Source organism: Notothenia coriiceps, unplaced genomic scaffold (assembly GCF_000735185.1).
Source record: "Notothenia coriiceps isolate Sejong01 unplaced genomic scaffold, NC01 NC01_scaffold00026101, whole genome shotgun sequence".
Classification (NCBI taxonomy): domain Eukaryota; kingdom Metazoa; phylum Chordata; class Actinopteri; order Perciformes; family Nototheniidae; genus Notothenia; species Notothenia coriiceps.
The window spans coordinates 71,159-94,696 of NW_011358802.1; the positions used below are offsets into that span (position 1 = coordinate 71,159).

Consider the following 23,538-nt stretch of genomic DNA (forward strand, 5'->3'; position numbering starts at 1 on the left):
GAAAAGGAAAGGGGAAACTGTTACATTTGGTTTATTCTTGAAGCATTTATAATTTTTCTGTGAAATAGCAACTTACCTCTTTCTTCATCACTCTCTCCACTCTCATCGCTGCTGCCTGATCGCCCAGACGACGACGAGCCTGAATCAGAGTCAGAATCGGAATCCGAGCCTCCCTCCCCCTTCCTCTCTCCTGATTTCCCAACCCTCCCCTTGCTCCTCTTGATGTTCCAGCCCTGCCCTCGCTCCTTGCCATCATGATGACTTCTGGGCGTGCTCTGCAGGACGGCACTGATTTCTCCTCCAAGCAGCAGGGAGTCCTCGTAAGCCGGCTCCTCTTTCACAACAGGCATGTCCTCCTCCACCTTTGGCAGGATGTTGGGCATGATGGGCATGATAGGCGGAGGTGGAGCAGACTGCTGGGTCAGGACAAACTCATCCCGAGCCTGGTTGAAGGAGAACTGAGGGTCTGGGAAGATGGAGAGCTCGGTGCGGCTGACGCCGTGCAGGGACGACCCGAGCATCAGCTGATGGTCGTGTTCGGGAATATTCCACCAGGCGGGCAGCTCGGAGGTGTTCGGAGCCAGAGAAAGACGCTCCGCCAGCAGTGGATGCGGCAGGACTCGCTCACGGAGGCGACGCAGCAGGCTGATGCGGTAAAGGGTACGGGAAGCACGCTCCTCAGTGATGGGGGCCACATTCTGGGGATGCTCGACTACATCTGAGGGGGAGAGAAGACATTCTTACTATAATGGGACTCTGCTTTTAACCGGTTAAGCCCTGAGCCTGTTTTTCAGGTCTCAGGCTCGAAAATGACATGCCCAGAACAAATGACTATATCTTCACTTCTAAAAAGGGGAAAATTAATAATCCTTTTTCTCAAAGTAATGATAAACCTGTGAGTTGGATGTATAAAAGTCAGAATCAAGTAAATTCAGATTGAACATTGTAAAAAAATGTAAACTAGGGTCCGTCCAAATAAAAAACATTTCTTACAGTGAAAACCACCCTTGAATGATGGGATAGGAGACTAAAAGCTTTAGGAATCCAAACTATAACATATAATAAGTACCCAGTATAAAGATTGATGCGAAACAAGTGAAATTTGACCTTTTTAGAGAGGTTTTTAAAAAAAATTGGGTGGATTTGCCATATCTCTGGCCCCCCTCGGGCCAATATAATTGAGGAGAAGTTCCTAAATCCACCTACACGTTACCATTGAGGAGTGAGAGTGATGCACACGCAGCTTGCCCAAACCGAAAGCTATGTTACGCTCTGAAAACTGAAAACTTATTTCCATAAATATGATGATGTATTATCAGTAATCATTTCAAAGGGACACAGAGACATTGGATTAACCTTCGGCAGCGTTTTTATCGTTTTAATGCCATTGAACACAACTTTTGATCAGAACACAGCAAAGGTAAGACGGATTTGCCGTTTTGGCCCTGTAAAGCTACGTTGTGTGTTGTCTGGGTTTGCCTTTGCTACCCTGAGTTCTGGTCTCACAGTGATGATACTTATACCTCTAGAATCTGTGGAATCTGTGCTTTAATCTGATATCTTGTTTGTGCAGATCCGATAAGTAATAAAGCATTTCTACCGTGAGTTCTGTGCTAAGTGCGTTAGCATTTTTTCGCTCAGGGCTAATTCAGAGGCTTGATATTACCCTTGTGTTTCGTTTAGCTAAAGATGGTTCGTAACGTCAGTTAGCTGAGTTTTTCTTCCCGTTAAGTGGGTATGACACATTCATAGGTTGTTAAATGTTAAGAAGCCCTTAGACAAAGTTTCATGAAAAAAAAGCCCGCAGCCCCCGAGGTTAAAAATAATATAAAGGTTTTGTTTAAAATGCATTTTTAGTGGTAGTTACCTTCGCGGCCAGTGCGCAGGTGGCAAACTCTCCGGCACATAGCGACAAAAGAGCGGAAATATCGACTGAGGCTCTCGTCTGTTTTCTTGTCCAGACGAGCAAAGGTACGGAAGCGGTTCCAGTCAAACTCAGGCTCTCCTGCCTCAGGAAGTCCTGGCTCCTTTTTAAACTTTTGCACTGCGAAAGTGGAAACCACGCGGTAGAAGTCGCATTCTTCCCTACGCGTCCACCTGGGGGAAACACAGACAGTGGAGCTAAGTGAAGGATGAGAAAGAAAATAATGTATTTTTGAATTGGCAGGTCCCTACAGATTGTATATCTAATGAGACTATCGTAGCATAAAAATTAATTTGATTCTATCAATTGTCCATTTAAAACAAAACCGCTTACAGGCACATTTCTTACATCTGTTACCTTCAAGGATAAAAACACTGCAACACTGAAGATATAACTTCTGTTACCATGAGTGTCACATTAAAACCATAATGCAGCCCCAGCGTACCTCTGCTGGCGCTCCTGCCGTGCGATCTCCTTCAGCTTGCTGGCCTGTTCGCAGCGCCTGCGCCTGCGGTCGCCCTTCGCCTCCGCTTCGATCTTCAGCTGCACCTGCCTGTAGCTGCGTTGGTACGCCGTGATCAGCCGCCGCATGCGCGCCGTCAGCGAAGAGCTGGAGGGCCAGTCGCACGCACCGCTAACGCTGGAAAAGCTCTCCGTGATCACCGGGCCCACCTTGTCTTCCACAGTAATCTCATCGTCCACGTTCATGGAGTCAGTCTGCAACACGAGATCAGAGGAGACTCATTCAATTGTTTATCACTGTTGCTTAGTTACAAAATATTCTTCGGGAATCGACCAGTGCAGACAAGTTTTAATACGAAGGATCAGATTCATACCTCGTCAAACAGATCTTTGGCGTGTCTTGACGCAGGCTTGAACTCCGGGTCCTCTGAGTATTTATCAAAATCAGCACTGCACAACACAAACAATCAGAAATGGTTATTATTAATACATTTTCTAAAAAAAAAAAGGTAAGAAGTGTTTAGTAAAGGGACACCAAATGTAAAGGTATCGTGTAGTTAACGACAAGCATTTGACATTTTGAAATGTGGTTATAATAGGGTCTCTAGAATGGACATAAATGAGAAAATGTCTACAATTAAACAATATCCACTTCTACTGGTAATACTGCTATAAATGTATAAACAAATACATTTGCATTCAGCATTACTCACTCATCTCCCAGCTCGGCGTCACCAGTGTGCTGCTCAGCATCGATGGCCTTGTCGTCGGGCCGACCGGCTCTCTCCAGGAAGCTGAGGCAGGGATCAGCACGCATAGTGGTGTACATCTCGTAACCTGGCAACAGAGACAAGTGTGTTAAATGAGAAAATGCTCGAAGCCTTGTGAAATGACCAGTCTCAGAAGGGTGGCAAACGCAGCAGCTTGACAAATGTTACATAACAACGGTGAATATGATCTCCACGCTGAAAGAAACTGTTTTGTATTATATCCACAACCTATTCTCATAAATATATTAAGCTTAAATAATCCCCTTTCACACCTACGACAAGTGATGTATGTCCATATCAGCACTTATTCCAGCTCCCATTGGCAGTGATGAAAAAGGTGAATTGTTGCCATTTGACGTGTGTTGAAGTCAATTCAAATCCATTCGTTATTAACAACGCAACACGTAAGACTCCACCTAATCATTTGGTAATGTTACCTTGCTGAACATTATAAAAAACACACTTGATTCAAAATCCACAGAAAGTAAAAGAAAACTCATTAAAGCCATCTTGTTTAGTCTTTCCACTGTTTCAACATCCATAACTCTGCTTTGAGAGCTTAAAAGAAATACTGAATGATAATTATATATAAAATATAAATTAGTAAGTACTAGGGCATACTTCCACTGGCAATGGGGAAGGAGTTTATCAACTATTCTTTGCAGGTTTTCCCGTGTTTTAATTAACCCATGTGCTTATTTCAGTTATAACATGGTTATAGAGAAAAATCCTACCATGTTTGAATACGCCAACAAGCAGTGAGCGGTCTGCCTCAGTGTCCCACCATCCTGCGGGGAACTCCTGCTGCTCCATCTCAGGCATCCAGATGTCAACATCCCTGGACGAAATTTAATAAAATTAACAACTCCATGGCATACTGTGTTCCGTAATGGAGCCTGTGTGTTCTGCATTTAGCTTAATGTACTAAGGGCAGATTCAGTACCTGATGTCAGCCCCTTTCAGGACGGCGTCTGAATGTTCTCCAATCACCTCCTGTTTCAGGTAGTAGAGCATCCGCACCCTCAGCAGCACCCTGAGGTAGGAGAGGAGAGGTTTCAGTGTTTGGACATGGAGGCTAAATGACACACAGTGAGTTACAGCTGATTGGGCTTCACTCACTTGTTGCACTGGTGCTTGAGGTGCTTGCGGTAGCTGTCGTCCAGTAGCAGGGTGTCAGGGTTGAACTTGCGGATCCACTCCACCTTCTGAATATCAAATGTGCTCTGGGCCTTTACCCTCTTACCCTTCCTGCCTCTTGGAACAGGGATAGACAGGCCTAGAAGAAAACAAAACGTTTATTTTTAAAACATTCAACAGATAAGGTACAAGCTTTGGCTAAAAGAAAATAGGTTGTGGTTTTAGTAGGAGTTTGTACTTTTTCCTTCTCCAAAAAAAGTAATTCATCCCCTTTTTGAGAAAGTTGACAGATATTTTAAACATTGTGTGTGTACCAGAGTGGTTGAGAAGTGTTTGGGGTTCACGCCCGTTCTCCGGTGGTGTGATGAGCTCCCAGATGAAACTCTTGATGTTCTCATCTCCCCGATAGTGGAGCAGACAGAACACCAGGATGACGCGGCAGATCGTCTCCACGTCACGTTCACTCAGACGCCGCTTACATCTGGCGTGGGACAAGATGTCCTTCCAGCGACCCCAACTGGAGGAGAAGAAGAAAACAGGAAGCAGAGTAAGGAAAAGGGACGAGGCCGAAGAGAATACATTCGGAAATTGAGCAGCAAAGTGTACGTACCCATAGACGAGCAGGTGCTTCTCCACCCGGAAACAGTCTGTGCGTCCGTAGCCAGTTCCACTGTGGCGGTCGGAGCGCCGGGAGGCCCGCGACTGTCTGGAGTTGGCAGGCGGATATTCATCGTCGCTGTCATCGGACAGGTCTCCACCTTCACCTCGTAAACTGGAGAACTGGCGGGTCTGCTTGCGGACTCTTGGAGTGTCGATCACGAGGGTGTTCTATTGGGAGTGAAGTAACATTGGTTACATCGCAATGAATAAGTATTTCATATAAAAGCTAGTGTTCCAGTAGCCTGTAATTACAAGTACAAGATCCGAGTACTTCTACTTTTACTCAAGCACAATATCTGAGTCAGCGTTTCCGCCAGGGGAGCGTCTTGCCGTCATGTGACGCCCTCATTTCCCGCCCCTATTCAGCTAGGGACGCCCTGAACTCGAGCCGAGGGCGTCCAAAAATATTAATAATTTGAGAGAAGATAGAGAGTTTTTATCGCTTGAAATGACGAAAAGGAAACCGGACAAGGACATCCATCTGTTGGAGGGGCAAAGGAGTCTGGTGGGATTATTTTCGGAGTATTGAAGATCGTTTCCCCGACATCGAAGGTGCCTGCTACAGGACAACACGGAACGTGCACGATTTGGACGCGATGAGTGGTGCTAGTGGAGCACGCGCGTGAGCTGCGAGCACCAGAGCCTCGCAGCAGCAAAACTGAGGCTCCTTAGTAAACTGTGGTAACATGAAGAGCCGTTTGGGAGCCGAAATAGCTGGCGCTATTATAGCCCCCCCCCTACAAATAAATTGCTTTTCACGGCTCCCAAACGGCTCTTCATGTTACCACAGTTTACTAAGGAGCCTCAGNCAATCTGCGTGTTGATGGAATGTACTCTCTTTCTATTGACGAACACGTCCTCATCTTTTGATGGCGCAATTATTTTTATGTGCGTCCCGTCAATAGCACCGACCACACCGGGCATACCTGCAATTGCCATGAAGTTGGCTTTGATCCTGTGTAGTTGTTGATTGTCCAAAGGAAACCGGATAAACTGTTGGATGATATGTGGTCTAGAGAGCGCGTTGATGGTTTGGTTTATGGCACAGCTGACTGATGGTTGCGATATTCCTAAATTGTCGGCATTGCAAAGTTGCATTTTCCCTGTTGCTAAATATCGTAGTGTTGCCAAACATTTTATTTCCGGACTAATCTGGTTATTCCTGTTAGTCGGGGATGTTATTGCATCCCGCTCTAATTCCACAACAAGTTTGATACCCTCACGATTTATCCTATATCTCTTGATCAATTCACAGTCTTCCATTGTCTCCAAAACATTTCGTCTCGCAGCCATTTTCAGATTCTTTGTGAATAGGTCTTACTGAGTTAGGAGTCCTCTCGAGGACTTTTAAGCTCTCCTAAACTTAGGTGCTACTTTTAGGCCTAAAATACTTTGTGAATTGCTCTTAGTGAATAAAATTAGGAGTCCTAAATTTAAGACCTACACGCCCATTATGTTTAGGAGTTTTTCCTAAATTCGCCAGTTAGGAGCTACTTTTAGCCCTAAAATCCTTTGTGAATACGGTCCCTGTTGTTTATCAGATGTAGCCTCATTTTATAAATTCTCCTTGTTGGTGCTAAGGTGTCAGATGTCCTTTTTTTGAAAATGTCAAAACTGTACTACTGTCTCAGTCAATTAAACTACAAAAATCCACATGTTAGTGTGTGGAACAGTGACAGATTGAGAGATGACAGATGGATGCACACTCCAGATCAGCTGTAGGCGTTTGTTGCAGAGAAGGAATTTGCTGTAAAATGTACAGTTAGGCACAGACGCTGAACGATTCATCACATCTGTTCTGATGTGAAAAGTGGGGTGTGCCCATCTCTTCATCTGCTTGACCTTTTACAATCGCACTCACTACACGTTTGTCTTCCGGCCAGCAGAGGCGCTCCAATCGCGTGGTGAAAAGGAAGAAGTACACAGAGGACCTGGACATCAAGATAACGGACGATGAGGACGAGCAGGAGGATGTAGACGTTACTACGACCGCAGCAGCTGTGGCCTCCATCAGCGGCGGGTCAGCCGCGCAGCTCAAACAGGAGCTGGAGCTGGACGCCGACGGACAGCCCAGCATGCAGTTCTTTGTGGTGAGCGTCAAAGTGAAAGGATTGTCATAGGGTGGGGTTTTTGCTTTATTCATGATATATGTTAAAATATTAAGAAAATTGACGCCTTTTTAAAGGGGCCATATTATGCTTTCCCCCTGTAGTTTGTTATATAGCTTTGTGTGCATGTAAATGGTCTGCAAAGGCTTAAATCCCCAAATTCCCTCCCGGTAGTTTGTCCCCCAGACTCAAAAAGGCCCCTTTTTTTTAATGGTATCAATTGTTTGTTTTTTTAACAGGAAAACCCAAGTGAAGAAGATGCTGCTATTGTAGACAAAGTTCTGTCTTTGAGGCTAACCAAGAAGGAAGTATGTGCATTGTGTTATTTCATTTCATTCCAATACCATTATTGAATCCCATTTTTAAGAATCATAAAAACCCATCATCGTTCCTTGTTTTCCAGGTTTGTGTGGGCCAGTACACCAACGTTGAGGAATTCTTTGTAAAATACAAGAACTAGTAAGTTTCAATATCTCAATCCGTAACTTTGGTTTATTTCATGAGCAGACAGCTAAATGAGTAAATCCTGACTCTTGTTCTCAGTTCATACATGCACTGTGAGTGGGCCAGTTTGAGTCAGCTGGAGAAAGATAAGAGGATCCATCAGAAGATCAAGAGGTTCAAGGCCAAGCAGGCACAGATGAGGCACCTCTTCCAGGAGGTGAGACGGGGGAAGACCCTGGAAGCTCTTATTTTTAGCATGTAGTTCTAAAGCTTGAACTTTGTACTGACCCTGTGGTTCTGTTCAGGAGGAGGAGGCTTTCAACCCAGACTATACGGAGGTGGACAGGATCCTGGACGTCTCCCACAGTGTGGACAAAGACAATGGCGAGGTGAGAGATCAGGCTTCTCCCTGAGAAACCGCGCTACTGAACTGAACCCTTAAGAAGCATGACCCTTCTCTTATAAAGTATGATATTTGATAATGGTTGATAAATTCTTGCTTTTCCCTCTAGCCTGTTATCTACTACTTGGTGAAGTGGTGCTCTCTCCCTTATGAAGACGCCACTTGGGAGCTGAAGGAGGACGTGGATGAGGGCAAGGTCGAAGAATTCAGCAAAATTCTAAACCGACAACCCCGCCTGAAAAGAACGGTGAGCATTCAGGGGGAAGATAGCGAAAGTGTTTGGTACTTCACATTACATGTCATTTGGCTGACGCTTCTATCCAAAGTGACTTGCATACACTTCAATTCTGTAAACATGCCTACAGGAGCAATTGGTGTATCATTCCCATAGACTCTTTGATTCATTTTTCATTCCTCTCCTCAGGCGCGGCCCTCTGCCAGTGCATGGAAAAAGTTGGAGGAAACCAGAGAGTACAAAAATTCCAACATACTCAGAGAGTACCAGCTAGAAGGAGTCAACTGGCTGCTCTTCAACTGGTACAACAGGTAATTATCACACAGAGGAGATAAGCACTACACTCAATAGTCACCTGTAGGATGTTGCATTTTGATGCCACACTCGGATTGGATTACCAGGTAAGGTGCTGTAATTACAGTAGTAGCAACTATAGAAAAGTATTGTATAATTAAGCAATAGCTCATGACAGGCTGTGGTATATGGCCATTATATCACAGTTAAGGGGCGTGGTTCGGCCCGGAGTTGTAACGGTTGTAGCTTTTCTCAGACGCGGAGGGATACTGACTTGTTGTGAAAAGTAACGACAAATCTACCCGTGATATACGCTCATTATATCACAGCTAAGAACCAATCAGATTGCTTGATTTGACTGGTCCGTTTTATAAGAGGTTATAACACAGCTTAGTTGAATACTTGATTATAACTGGTCAATTTGGAGATTCAGTGGTCTCCTCTTTTTCCGATAGAAGACCGTTGCTTAGGACGCGCTGATCAAGGGACTATGTGCAGTCATATCAATACGCAGGAAGAAGTCCCGTCACTTTAAGCTGTGGCCAAAAAATATATTTGTTTTTCCACCATTCAATACTTTTTGAATATTTATATTTTAAGTTATTTAGAGCAGCAAATGTTGGATGGCTAAATTGTCCCCAGTAAATGAAAGAAATTAAGAAAACAGTGCTAGAGAAGGAAAGACATTAGAGTCAGAGTAGAAGAAGAAGACGACGACAGACAGACAGGAATTAAACACTGAATGGGACATAGTATGGGCTCTGGCAGACTGGTTAGAGGGAAAATAATTTGTCAACAGACTTTGACAGTTAAGATTCAGAAAACTTTGTACAACCAGATATAAAAATGAAGTTTTCTTTTCTTTTGCTATAATGACTGGTTTGCTGCACATTATCAATAACACAAGAAAAATGCATTGTCATCTTTAACCAGGTTTGCATAATGCTTGTCAATTGCTTCTCCCAACACGTCACTAATGACTCCCTGTGTCTTGTCTCTCAGGCAGAACTGTATCCTGGCAGACGAGATGGGTCTGGGGAAGACCATCCAGTCCATCGCGCTACTGTCGGAGGAGTACGATGCCGGCGTCACCGGCCCTTTCCTGATCATCGCTCCACTCTCCACCATCACCAACTGGGAGAGGGAGTTTGTCACATGGACCGACATGAACGCCATCGTGTACCACGGCAGCCTGGCCAGCCGACAGATGATCCAGCAGTACGAGATGTACTTCAAGGATGACAAGGTGGAGTTATTACTTTATTTTATTTATCTAACTATTATTAGATTGTCAATTAACTTGTTAAAAATTCCCCATTAACCCAAATATGGGCACTGGCTATTCTTCCTGCAGCTCACACTCAATCAGTCAATTCTACATTTACACAATATATCCACATAAACAAACAAAACAACAAATTTTGTGTAATTATCAAAGAAACGTTCTTGTCTGAAATAACCTAAAATATTTGATCAATCCTACACTTTCAGACAACAACAAAAAAGATCCAAAAATAATCTATTACAAACATTTATAAATGTAAAGAGAGATTTCTATTTCCACCCTTGTTTGCATTTTGTCTCTTACACATGTTGAATAAAAGATGGCCCTTCTCTCTGCAGGATCACTTGATCCCTGGTGCGTACAAGTTTGACGCCCTCATCACAACGTTTGAGATGATCCTGTCCGACTGCCCGGAGCTGAGGGAGATCTCCTGGCGCTGCGTGATCATCGACGAGGCTCACCGACTCAAGAACCGCAACTGCAAGCTGTTGGACAGCTTGAAGATGTTGGATCTGGTGAGTCATTTTGAAACAAAACGTATGGTCAAATTTGCAGAGAAAGAAAGTTCTTTGTTCCCTGAAATACTTCCTTTGTATTTGGTATTCACTTACCTGTCTGCCTGATTGATATTTTTGCCCTACCCTTTCCCTCTCTATCTCCTAAATGTGCTATCTGTTGATTCTCCCAGGAACACAAGGTGTTGTTGACCGGCACTCCTCTCCAGAACACAGTGGAGGAACTCTTCAGCCTGCTTCACTTCCTGGAGCCGGCTCAGTTTTCCTCTGAGACTGAATTTCTCAGAGACTTTGGGGACCTCAAAACAGAAGAACAGGTGTGGAATATACACTCACTTTGGCAATGAAACTTGCAATTGTAACACACTCATCATTGACATTGTCACTAAGAAAATGATTTACTTTGACCCATAGGTTCAGAAGCTGCAGGCCATCTTGAAACCCATGATGTTAAGAAGACTCAAAGAGGATGTCGAGAAGAATTTGGCGCCCAAACAGGAAACCATCATTGAGGTAGGTGTAAATAATGAACATGCGATGTAAACTGAAGGACACAAATAAGGCAACAACGAAATTATTTCACTGTATTTGATCTCAGGTTGAGTTGACGGATGTCCAAAAGAAGTATTACCGGGCCATCCTGGAGAGGAACTTCACTTTCCTCAGCTTAGGTGTGACCAGTAACAGCAACGTCCCCAACCTGCTCAACACTATGATGGAGCTACGCAAGTGCTGCAACCACCCCTACCTCATCAATGGTATGTCATCACAGTATGAACTTATTAGCTCTTCATATTACGCATCTCGTTGTCTGCATGTATGTTTGTTTTATTCAGTCTCAAAATTAACTGTTTCATATGTGACCTGCTCTTTCGAAATCAGTCGCATTGACCCGAAGACACATTTTGAGTTCTATACACTGCTGGAAAGACGATATTCCTAGCTTTCTAATGATATCAGGATTGTTTTTGTACTCCAAATATTAAGCAAAATATGTCACATTATATAATGACTGTCACCTTGTCATCATTTTGAGAAAAACGCCTTCAAAGTTTTCTCTTCTCTGGAATCCATCGATCTGATTGATTATTAGCGGAGCAAATGATCAAAATACTACGGAGGGAAGATATTTTCGTTTGGATTACTGGTCTGGGAGAAGCTTGCGAGTGTGTGTATACGTGTGTGTGTGTTTGTGTAATTTTGCGTTTGTGTGTATTGCGTTTGTTTCCCGGGGAAAACCCTCACGAGAAACACCGGCTGTTGTTATGCCTGCTGTGACGTTAAATTACTCCGTTCTCCGCTTGTAATTATGCCGTTACAAGCTTCAAAGTTGTATTTATCATCCGAATTTGCCGAATAAAGTTTAATATTCTGAAAGCCAAGACTTTGTTTAATTGAAATCAGATGAAAACAAACTGTAACGGACCCTGCCGTGTTATTTATGATTACTCTACGCTTACATTCATAATGTCAGCCGGAGGGAGGGGGGGCGGCGCTGCGGGGGAGCAGATTGCCTGTCATCTTCCCTTTATAAGCTTAAAGAATGTATTTATCGTGTGAGTTTGGAAATAAAAGTTTCATATTCTGAAAGCCAAGACTTTGTTTGTTTAAAATCAAACAAAACACCCGAACCCCGAAAAAATGTTTTTTTACGCAAATCCACGTTTATTTTGAAATGAGCCGTTGCGACTTCCGACTGATTTCGATAGAGCAGGTCACATATGTTATTGCTGTTCTCACTGTAAACATCGCGTCTGAATGAAAGCAGTTGGATTAAAAAAAAATAGCATAACATCCAGCGTAATTGAAGTTTGCATTTATAAGGGCTGAATTATTTGGGGGAAAATGTGTAATTAAGTGCTATTTTTGACTGATTTTGCATCAGAAATATGAACATATTTTGACTTTACCAAATATTGTGCTTACTGCTATCTAAATGTTGCACTTTTTCATAAAAACATTTTAGAGTAATTGTTATATTATTTATTTGGTGGCACTTTAGAAAATGGTCTTATATTAAATAAAACAATTTTTTCACACACTAAGCAGTCTGAACTGCATTTGCATAGTTCGATAACATAATATAACTGTGCCTCTTGTCCAGGCGCGGAGGAGAAGATCGTTACGGAGTTGCGGCAGGTGTACGACCCCATGGCCTCCGACTTCCATTTGCAGGCTCTGATTCGCTCGGCCGGCAAGCTGGTGCTACTGGACAAGCTGCTGCCTCGCCTCAAGGCCGGCGGCCACAAGGTGCTCATCTTCTCCCAGATGGTGCGCTGCTTGGACATTCTGGAGGACTACCTCATCAACAAGAGGTAAGAGGGCCAAGGTGGCTCTAAAAGCATAAAGATTGTCATAACATGAAAGTATTGTGAGGAGTTATGAGATGTGCTAATGTAAGGAATGTTATTTCTTTAACAGATACCTTTACGAGCGAATCGATGGCAGAGTGCGTGGGAACTTACGACAAGCTGCCATCGACCGCTTCAGCAAGCCCGACTCGGACCGATTCGTCTTCCTGCTGTGTACCAGGGCTGGAGGCCTGGGTATCAACCTCACTGCTGCTGACACCTGTGTGATATTTGACTCTGACTGGAACCCTCAAAATGACCTGCAGGTACGATAGATATATATCTGCTGTCTGTCCTAAAGATAGTTCAATAGGGCTACAACAACAAACAGTCTTTCCGTTTATTCCCTCGGTTCTTTAAGTGTATATTTTCCCATTTAATGCTTAAAAACGTTGAACAGCAGTTGCACATGATGCTCTTTTGACCCCTCTTTTAATTTCTTATTTCAGGCTCAAGCTCGGTGTCATCGTATTGGCCAGTCCAAGGCGGTGAAGGTGTACCGTCTGATCACTAGGAACTCCTATGAGAGGGAAATGTTGGATAAAGCCAGTCTGAAGCTCGGGCTGGACCGTGCCGTCCTGCAGAGCATGAGTGGGAACAAAGAAGGCAACAACAACGGGGTGAGAAAAATAAAATCTGTCATATTTCTAGATGCCACGTCATTCTTGGGTCAGTCGCTGTTGCAGTAAGCTTAGTTTATTTCGAAAATATAATTCTAAATCCACTTGTGTAAATATCTCTCTGCGTCGCCTTTAGCCGGTGCAGCAGTTCTCTAAGAAGGAGATCGAGGACCTGCTGAGGAAAGGAGCCTACGCCGCCATCATGGACGAGAACGATGAAGGCAATCGCTTCTGCGAGGAGGACATCGACCAGATCCTGCAGCGAAGAGCCACCACCATCACCATCGAGAACGAGGGCAAGGGCTCCACGTTCTCCAAGGCCAGCTTCGTGGCCTCTGAGAACCGGAACGACATCGCCCTTGACGACCCTGAGTTCTGGCAGAAGTGGGCCAAGAGAGCCGACATAGATATGGACACCATGACCAGAAAGGTACGAGCATGGTGTCTTACGATCGCCACAACATGTGAAATACTGTAATTTAACTAGTGTCTGGAAAGGTTTTAAAGGGGCCCTAATATGAAACCTGAAAAAGAGCATCATATGTCCCAGACAAATGGGAGAAATTCTGATCAAATATTATCTGTTTTTATTATTGAGCTTAAAACAATTGAAAGGATGGCTATGTAAAGAATGATGTCATCAAGAATATCTCAAGATAAAGCGAGTTGTTATGTGCCATCATGACGAGCACATTATATATATATATTACAATGAAGCGCGAGCTGTGTGCTCGTGTCTTCCTGTCTGTCGGCTGAACTCTGCTGCTCGGCGATGATGGTCTAGCTTCAGCAGCTACATTACCTACGGTGCGTTCGTTAACAGTAACTGTGCGGTCCGGAGTCACTGTGGCACAGACCGGACCGCTGGTGAACAGCTGTTAAAACAGGCCGTTCAGGTGTTCAGAGCAGAGCTCCCTGTGAACTGGAAAGTTTTTCTGTCGCAATATTATTTAAGGAATCGTTGAGCTAGCTAACTAGCATACATTAATATTATATCTGCTAACGTTAGCTTTAGGCTTCGTTTTCTAATAGTTTTTTTCATAGGCTATAAACAGAGGTGGTATAAGTATAGATCTTGTACTAGATTAAAAGTAGAAGTACTCAGATCTTGTACTAGATTAAAAGTAGAAGTACTCAGATCTTGTACTTGAGTAAAAGTAGAAGTACTCAGATCTTGTGCTTGAGTAGAAGTACTCAGATCTTGTGCTAGAGTAAAAGTAGAAGTACTCAGATCTTGTACTTGAGTAGAAGTAGAAGTACTCAGATCAGTGTTTCTGCCAGACCAGGGCTGAGAGGGCGTCTACCCCTGAATTTTGACTTGAGCCGTCCCTTATAGATACTGTCTTTTTACGTTAGTGAGCCGGATCATTTGGCTCGGCTCTCTTAAAGGTGGGGTAGGTAAGTTTGAGAAACTGGCTCGAGATACACTTTTTGTTATATTCCATGGAATGCTCTTAACATCCCGATAGCAATGAATATCTGAAGTGCTTTGACAAAAAATCCATTAAAAAATGTCATCTGTGGAAGCCGTGGCGCTGTAAAAAGCACAGCCAATCANGCGATGTCGATGTTTCAGGTGACTAATCAGGTTGGAAGTATTATAGCTCGTTGCCTTTTTCCCTCCTCGTGGAACTTCTGCATTGCATTTGTTAATACAAATAGCAAGCGAACTATCTAACTCTGAAACTTTGAAATAGTCCCATACTACCGACGACATGTTTGTTTACTGTCCAGGCTTCACGGCCGCACACCATTTACGTCACAGCCAGGCATGAGTTAGGGAGCGCTGGATTTGTGAAAAACTCCCCTCTTCCTAAACCACTAATACCACAGTACTGGCAAAACGGGAGGAGCTGAGTGAAAAACAAGCGCCCCTCATCCCAATCCACCCACACCGCAGTATTTTTTGCTTTTTTTTTACCCAAAAAATATATTGTATATTATCGGGGCTATTAATACTTTTATCGGGTTTATCGGGATGACGTCATAATTCCTAATATCGGGCCGATAATTATCGTGCACCACTAGATGTCTTGTTGACTAATTCATGCTAATTAGTGCGAATGCTGTGCCACATCATTCCACTATAGTTCTTTGAATCTTCAAATCAACCAATACTTTGGCTCTCAATAACTTCAGCATACTTTCAGCTACAGAAACCATTCAAATATCAAACTATTCAGCCTTTTCAGCAATCGATGGGAAACATTGAACTTTTTCAAAATATTTCATACTTTTTGAAATATTCAGCTTTTTAAACTCTTTTTTTTAAACATGGAATTCAATGGGAGGAACCTTCAAATCCTCTTTTACCTACACCTTGCGCCAAATGCTTCTCCTTCCACATACTTTCAGCTAGACACTTCATTCCAACTTTAAAATGATCACATTTTTCATATCTTTTACACTTTTTGAGATATTTAACTTAGTTTGGAGCTTGGTAAAGAGGCTTTCTTCAGATTTTAACATTAGTGTGTATTGGGCAGCTCGTTAAGTCTAGAGTGCTTTGATCTCAAAACAGAGTGGAGGACAGCTTGAAATTCGCCCACATTTTTTTTTTTAAACCTGCCATAATTGCCATACTGATATTCTGAACAATCTGTGCTCTTGTATTAGCTGTAAAGTGTCTCTACTGTAGGCTATTTGTATTATATGTACAGAACTTTGGCTCGACCAAAAATCGTTTATAAATGTGCTATATAAATAAAACTTGATTTGATTTGATAATTCCCAAACCCTACACTCCCCAGACATCATTTTTCATGAAAAGCTTAGGAAAACCTCTCCTAGGTTGGAAAATAAAAAAGAATTAAGAAAAAATATTAAACAAAATGCCTCTTGAGGGCATGAAGAGACAAAAACTTATAGACTTCCCAATAGACTCCCATGTAAACAATTTCCGGATCTTTCTTCAGAACAGAGAGAAGTGAACTTTAAACAAACTGCTCCCATCTCCACATTTTACACACAAAAACAAAAGAACAAACATATATCAGTTCATTGGGGTTCCCTGATGCTCTGACAAACACACTGGACTTTAACAGACTGTCTCAGCCTATTCTTTTCTGTCTGATGGAGACTTCATACTGACTTCAACATGTTCCACATATTTTATACATTATTGGTGACCTATGGTTTTAGTCGAAAAGTTTGCAGTCAAAATATTCTGCTGCTTTCCCGAGCCTTTTTACTTTCTTTTCTCNCTGACAAACACACTGGACTTTAACAGACTGTCTCAGCCTATTCTTTTCTGTCTGATGGAGACTTCATACTGACTTCAACTAGGGCTGGGCGATATGGTCTCTAAATGATATCGCGATATTTACTGACTATATCGCGATATANGGGCAAGTGGAAAGTACGTTATGCTGGCCCGGGGTGTCTAAATAGTGCTTCCGAGCCAGCGGGCCATTTATAATGTCGAGCCCTGCTCTCTTTCACTGTGCATGTGTGTAATGTTTGTGTGCAAGTTAGACGGGGCCTGCGTGTGTGCCTGCGTGTGTGACTGTGTCTATGAGGGAGAAAGGAAAGCTCATTTTGGCCGCGGCGGGAAATTGATTTGACAACATAATACTCGATGTTCACGATGTGGTCATTTACGACATCGCATGGAGTGCAATCCACGATGTATCGTGTAAACTCGATATATCGCCCAGCCCTAACTTCAACATGTTCCACATATTTTATACATTATTGGTGACCTATGGTTTTAGTCGAAAAGTTTGCAGTCAAAATATTCTGCTGCTTTCCCGAGCCTTTTTACTTTCTTTTCTCATCTTAATACACATTAATTCACGACTTACATCTGATACTTAACTCCTTCAGCCTACTTTCAGCTATAAACCATTCAACCATTACATTATTCAGCTATTTCAGGACATTTTTTTAAACCTTTTATTTTAAATATTAAGCTTCTTCACTATTTTTCCTACTCTTCCAGTTTAACATTTCACTTTCAAGTTTTCAAAAAAGTCATTGCAGTGCATTTGAGCTGGAACAATTTTGATTCAAATCATTTCACTTTTCTGCATTTCTCCGCTAAGTTCAGCAACACACTTACTAAAAGCAGCTAATAACATATTCAACTTTTTCAGCTAAATTCAGCCACAAATGTTCAGTTTACAGCATTCGCACGCATTTTCTGAAGGAAATGCATTTTGTGCTAATTGACAGAAGATTATGCAAATTAGCATTCAGTTGATTATAAATGCTTGAGACCAGTATTAAACATTTCTAACATATAATAATTATAATAATAAGATCTAGACTAAAACGGTTGCAAAATGAACACTGCTTCCAGCTAGAAAAGTTGATAATATCATCCCTAATCTCCCTTTTTGCCATGTGGCTTTGTATGAGTTTGTACCGTAATGAGGTCATCATCCAGCGTAGTAGGTGAGGCAGGACTCAACTCCCCATCAGAGTGGTCTGAGGATCCAGTCCTCTTCCTTTTCTTTGCTCCCACTAGAGTAATAGTGCTGCGGGAAGGGAAAGGTGGCAGGGAAGAGCAAAGATCAAATTAAGCAGCGAAAAGTAACTAACAGTGTCTTCCTTTCCAAACACATAACTTGCATCCATGTTATTCTCTCCCTCACAAACATATCACTTACTTTGTCTTAGTCTTGCTTTTGCTCTTGTTCCCAGACCCAGGTATCACTGTGCCTCCAGGCGCTCCTGTTGCTCCTCCTGGCGTCTTCGCTTTGCCCTTTTTGTCCCCTCCTGAGCTTTTGGGCGTTGCTCCTCCAGCTACAGGACTTTTCTTTTTGCTACCTCCTCCGCCACTCTTTTTCTTTGCAGTAGACACCACGGTGACGGTGCCCCCCAACTCTGGGGAGGTCTGCGTGGCCGGGAGCTCGTCCTGGTTCAGGACTCTGGGCAGGTTCTTCTCGCCGCGCGCCTTCGCCCGGGCTATAGCTTCAGCCACGATGCGGTTTGCTTTCTCCTGCTTGCACAGGATCTCCACTCGCCGCACAGAGGTCGGCTCTCCAGGAGCCTTTGTGATGCGGATGGCCTGGGACGGCGTGGTGGTCGTGTTGGAGGGGCCTGCTGCCGACGTGTTGATGACCTTCACCACGGAGACGGTGCCGCCGAGCGAGGTTGTCGCGCTTGTCTGTGTGAAAGAGAATATTTTAGAGGGCGGAACTTTTTTCATGACTTTTTGGGCTTAGGTTAAAATGGCAGCATGATTTGGAAAGAACAGTTAATGCCATTATGTTGACTGTTATTGGGACTGCGTTAAGATTTGCGATATTTAGGGGACGGATCACATTTGAAATGAATTATTCACCTCATCATTAAAAAATATAAATGATCATGGTTTGATTTCCTAAGAGGTTTTAAAATGTAGATTAATTGTGCAGCCCTATTTGTAAACATGTTAAATTCCTTGTTATTGTGTGGTTTCTGTTCAGACGTCAGGTCTCTCTCGCAAAAGAGATCTTAATCCGAATGAGACTTCTTGATGAAATAAAATAAAATGAACCACTATACGCCACAAATTAATCCTTAAGCCCCCCCTCTTTATAATAGTGTATACGTTTGTGAAATACAGAGAGGCCTATGCACATGTTAAGGTCTACCTGTGGCTGCAGAAGCATTTTGAGCGGCACTGCAACTCTCTGTCCTCCTTGGCCCTGCGTGATCTGCAGCACCTGTGGGCCGCCGGGAGTTCCCGTTCCTGAGACCAGCTGGTACTGTGGGAGAGAAAGAAGAGAGGTGTCAAGACACAGACCCATTTGAAAAACTTTTTTTTAAAAAGCCTATGTCAAGTTAGATGTCACAAGTAGATAGATACATCTATCATAAGATACAGATAAAGTAAATATCCAGAACATTTGGCAAGATTGTAAAAAACATATTTGGGAAATCTGCCTGTATGTCTGCTTAGTGGTTTCAATTTCATCTTTCTAGAAGCAGTATTAGTTGAGGCTGGAAAGTTATTAAGTAGTGCCTATTCCAACAGGTTTTTTTGACTTCTATACTTTGTGCTAAGATGGGCTACACATAGCATCAATTTGACACTAAGGTTAGAAAGAGTCACATTCCAGATGTTTTACCTGAACATGTCAGAAACTTCCTAACGTTTTTGTCTTTATCTCCAGTTTTTTCAAAGAGGGGAACACACCCGTGGTCCATTTACGGGTGTGTTCCCCCTCTTTCTCCACATCTCTCCAAAAAAGGCACGAGTGGCCAAAAACATATCTTCAATTATATATATATTTTCTCTGGCTGGATAGAAGACTTTCAACACCCCCTTTAAAAATTGCATCAATGGAAAATAACTTGCAGCTTGCATGAAGACAGCTCTTCACACGGTTGTAAAAGACAGTATCAGAGCTCTGAGTATTCTGATATCACCGCATTCAAAACATCACTCAAAAACTTCTGTTTTTGTTTATCTCTTTTTGTATTTTTTGTCTTTGTTTTTTGTTGTTTTTTTATTCTCCGTCAAAGCGTCTTTGAGTTTCTGGAAAAGCGCTATACAAGTCTCATGTATTATTAGTATTATCAACAAGGGAACAAAAAACAACAACAACAAAAATATTGTATGAAAACACTCATTTGATTACACAAGCAGGTACTTCCAAATTATCTCACACTTCTTCCTCACCTTAATTCCTCCTTGCTGGTTGGGCTGCTGCTGCACCTGCAGCTGAATGGTGAGGACTTTGGGCTGGCCTCCAGCCTGGCCTGCAGCCCGGGCCTGGGTCAGGGCCGCTAGCTGGCTTCCCTGAAGCACCAGTTTGCCCCCGGGGAGCTGCCCCAGCACCAGTCTAGTCCCCCCCTGCTGGACCTGTGTGATCTGCTGCTGGCCTTGACCCGCTCCCATTCCCTGGGATGGCTGCTGGAGAACCAGGGTGATCCTCTTCTGTTCGCCACCCTAGAAACAGATACACAGGATGAGAATCAGGGGGAAAAACTGGCCTACAAATCCAAGAGTCGCCTGCTGTGGTCAGCATGAGAAGGAGAGGTGGTGCTTACCTGCATTTGGGCCTGCATGGCTGGCTGCAGCTGCACCTGGCCTTGGGAGTTTACTTGGACTGTCTGGCCCTGCGTCTGCTGGGGCATGGTGGTCAGCACCATCTGTTTCACTGGCCCGTTAGGAGACTGCAGCAGCCTCTGCACCCCCGCAGTGCCCACCTTGACTTGAGCCTGTCCCTGGCCCGCCTGATTCAAAACTGTCCCGCCCTGCAGTATGTTCATGCCAGGTTTAAATTGAGTGCCGGACAACACACGGATGACCTTTCCAGTGGTCTGCCCTGTGGCTCCTGAAACAGTCTGCAGCACCTGGGCTTGACCCTGTGGCCCTTTGAGAATGACAATTTTACCGCCGGCCTGCTGTGTGATGGCAGCTAACTGCTGCGGAGTGAGCTGGTGAGTTATCTGCGTGAGCTGCTGCGTGTTGGCAGTGGTGGTGATGACCGGGGAGCTGGTCAGAGGTGAGCGCAGCAGGACCGTGCTACTGGTGGCCACGTTGGTGCTGCTGACAATGGGTATGGTGGTCTGGGTCTGGATCTGAGGTACAGTTTCTACCACGGCAGGAGCAGGGACTACAGTGGGAGCTGCAGATATGGAAATAGTCTGAGCAGTCGCCACCGGCTGCTGTGTGAGGACTTGAACGGGGGCGGGGTCCAGGTTGGAAGGAGCTGCTACAGAAACACAGAGGCCCGTGTTGTCCATGAGATCAGCCTCGGTTGGTGGGTCCACTTGGCCCAAAGCCAGCTTAAGAGCCTCCTCTACGGGGTCCGAGGAGCCCTGAGTGAATGAACCGTCCGGCAGGGCATCAAGGTTAAACAGAGGGGTGTCCTCAAAGAGGTCCATGATGGGGTCTGCCATGTTGCCCTCTCCACACAGGGAGACGGGTGGAGCGGGAAAAGACTCCGAAGAAGGAAGATCAATAGTCGCAGTCCAGTTCTTCTCAACTTTTAGGTAAAAAGCTGGGAAAAGAGGAGAAACGCTCGTTACTGCAGCACGAATAAATAACGTTGACATTTGTTAAAGGAATTATGATCATACAACTCAAACCTGCATAGAACAATATACGTTTGGTGGGACTCATTCAATGGATACTTAGAACATGCGTGTTAAAGTAAACAAAGATAACAAGGAGACGACGGAGACATTGAAAATTAGGCCTTAGTTGAAAAAATACAATCCTTTAACTTCTGATTCTTGTGTCATTTTCAGCTACAACGTGATCATTTTTTTGTTGATAATCAACAGCAATCATTTAAGTTTTGAATGCACAGGACGAATGTATTGTACAATAAATAAGACAACTTTTATAAGAACGGACTTGCAAGTTTACTGTATATTAAATGCCTCACACATACCACTTTTGTATCCAACAATTCGGAAGAAAAACTTATTTTGGATGACATAACGCCTAAAAAACAAATGCCTCACTCAAATGTTTTTGAAAATAACACCAAACTCATGATCAACTTGTTCAGAAAACGCTATCAATGGGATATAAGAGGCTTACTAAAACATGTTCAGGCAGTTTTAATGTTAATATAGAAGGCTACACAATGTAGGGGATATTCTGTGAATGAAAATAGTTGGAAGTGAGGTGAGAAGAGGAGGGTACTGATGCTAGAGCGGCAGGATGCTTTCCTCTGGTCGGATTGCAGCCTTTCTCACAAACCCTGTCGGTTAGCATTAGCTTGTACCACGACCAAGATGTGGCTATTACAAAAGCGTGCGTGGCACCGAAACGTTTCCAGGGTTATAAACATGATATATTGTATGTTTGGTTCCATCGCCTTGCTTCTCTGTCATTTACTACCAACCATTCAGTCTACCGGACTCCTTCAATCTCATCAACAAACCGGACCAAACCAAAGCAACGTGCCACAATAACCATTGCCCGTCAACGTTCAGACACGGGTTAGGCCGCAATACTGTTTCGGTTGGTCTGCGTCTATTTTTCGGCACAAATACATGACAATAACCATTATATCCACTGCCCCAACTCTCACAGTAATAATTTCGGGGTGCTAAATTTACCTTTGCATCGACACACATGGCTTTCTCCGTCTCACAACACTGTACGATTACAGGAAACGGCCAGGGAAGAGCAGGAACTAACATTCTTGCCAGAGAAAGCGTAGAATGCGTGCCCCTCGTACGGTTCCAGGAGCTGATTGGTCTGTGTTCTCCCGAGCCGGCAGCATACAGCTATTTCATTGGATTCAGTGGCCATCCGTCATCAGCGCGGCCACTTTTGGGCGGGATGAGAGCCATAGTTAGGATGAGACAACAATAAATGCGGCCTAGCTGGGATCATTGGCTAAGTGATCTTCAATGTTGGTGTTTTACTGCTGTGGGTGCTCACGTTAGAAAGCGTTAAACATTTAGAGCTGACTGAAGAGAAATACACGGTGTTTTAATCACATTAAATGGTTACTGAACTGTACAACACAGTAGGCCTGTTTCTGAATGACACTGTTGTTTTTTTTCTGATGGTTTTATGACATTTGCTTCAGCTCAGGAATTATCCTAATGGCGGGATATAACCCTAGTACTTTATGAAAAAATATACTTCCAGACCTTGTGGGCACCTTGGCGGATTTTTTTCTTTATAATAAAATGTTGAGGTATCAATAATAGCTTTCTGCTAGGTACCAATGGGATGATTGGTAAGCCTCCATCATTGATTCAGGTCTGTATGATCAAGGTTTTGGCGCCCTCAAGTGTTACAGGCTGAAACATGATTTCAGGCTCTATAAAGAATGGTCGTCAGATTATCGTTGGAGGCACATGGGAAGACTCTATTAACCACCCAGCCCGCTCCTTTCTTCCTTTTGTGGGTTATGCATGGGCACAGGCACATCATGTTTATTTAATCTGAAGCATACGCCCCATGTAGGCTAAGTAGGCTACAAAATCACAAGTAGCCTAATAATTAAACTCTCAAAATTATAAATTGGCACCTTGCTTAATGACAGGCCTTGAAAATCAGGCCCACACATGAAGGCTCTCATGAGGATATTGATTTGTACACCAGTGTCTTTATTACCTAACCCCTTTTGCCTTCAGAATTGAATTGTATGTTTTACTGCTGGAAGTAGCCATTAGAAGATAGTTACAGTGTGGTTATAAAGGGAGCTGCATGGTCCTCAACAATGCCGAGGTGGCATTTAAATGAAGCTGAAGCTGTTGTCGTCTAACATCAACAAGGCCATTCCAGAGAACTGCCAATGACTGGATATTTGCTCTTCAAACATTCTTCTGAAAACTTCAGCCAGCTATGCGTATAAATTCCAGTATAGGCCTACATCAGCAGTTTCTGAAATACTCAAACAAGTCTTTGTGGCACCAATCGCTA

At 43.5% G+C, this 23,538-nt stretch overlaps 1 protein-coding gene across 1 annotated transcript in view; it reads right to left on the reverse strand.

The window, feature by feature from the left end:
- Positions 1–22,975, reverse strand: part of chd8 (chromodomain helicase DNA binding protein 8) — a 29,313-nt gene extending 6,338 nt beyond the window's left edge. The window contains exons 1-22 of the mRNA XM_010784111.1: positions 22,218–22,975; positions 20,190–21,145; positions 19,819–20,088; positions 18,788–18,901; positions 17,819–18,318; positions 17,536–17,686; positions 14,011–14,083; positions 13,402–13,583; positions 13,089–13,166; positions 12,364–12,534; positions 9,368–9,667; positions 6,815–7,036; positions 4,904–5,121; positions 4,608–4,810; positions 4,276–4,432; positions 4,100–4,189; positions 3,891–3,994; positions 3,100–3,223; positions 2,761–2,836; positions 2,370–2,641; positions 1,868–2,097; positions 77–718 (exon numbers count right to left, since the gene is read on the reverse strand). Coding sequence (XP_010782413.1) covers positions 77–718; positions 1,868–2,097; positions 2,370–2,641; positions 2,761–2,836; positions 3,100–3,223; positions 3,891–3,994; positions 4,100–4,189; positions 4,276–4,432; positions 4,608–4,810; positions 4,904–5,121; positions 6,815–7,036; positions 9,368–9,667; positions 12,364–12,534; positions 13,089–13,166; positions 13,402–13,583; positions 14,011–14,083; positions 17,536–17,686; positions 17,819–18,318; positions 18,788–18,901; positions 19,819–20,088; positions 20,190–21,044 — 5,032 coding nt within the window. The 5' untranslated portion in view covers positions 21,045–21,145; positions 22,218–22,975. The remainder of the gene's footprint in view (positions 1–76; positions 719–1,867; positions 2,098–2,369; positions 2,642–2,760; positions 2,837–3,099; positions 3,224–3,890; positions 3,995–4,099; positions 4,190–4,275; positions 4,433–4,607; positions 4,811–4,903; positions 5,122–6,814; positions 7,037–9,367; positions 9,668–12,363; positions 12,535–13,088; positions 13,167–13,401; positions 13,584–14,010; positions 14,084–17,535; positions 17,687–17,818; positions 18,319–18,787; positions 18,902–19,818; positions 20,089–20,189; positions 21,146–22,217) is intronic.
- Between the last annotated feature and the right edge of the window lie 563 nt (positions 22,976–23,538).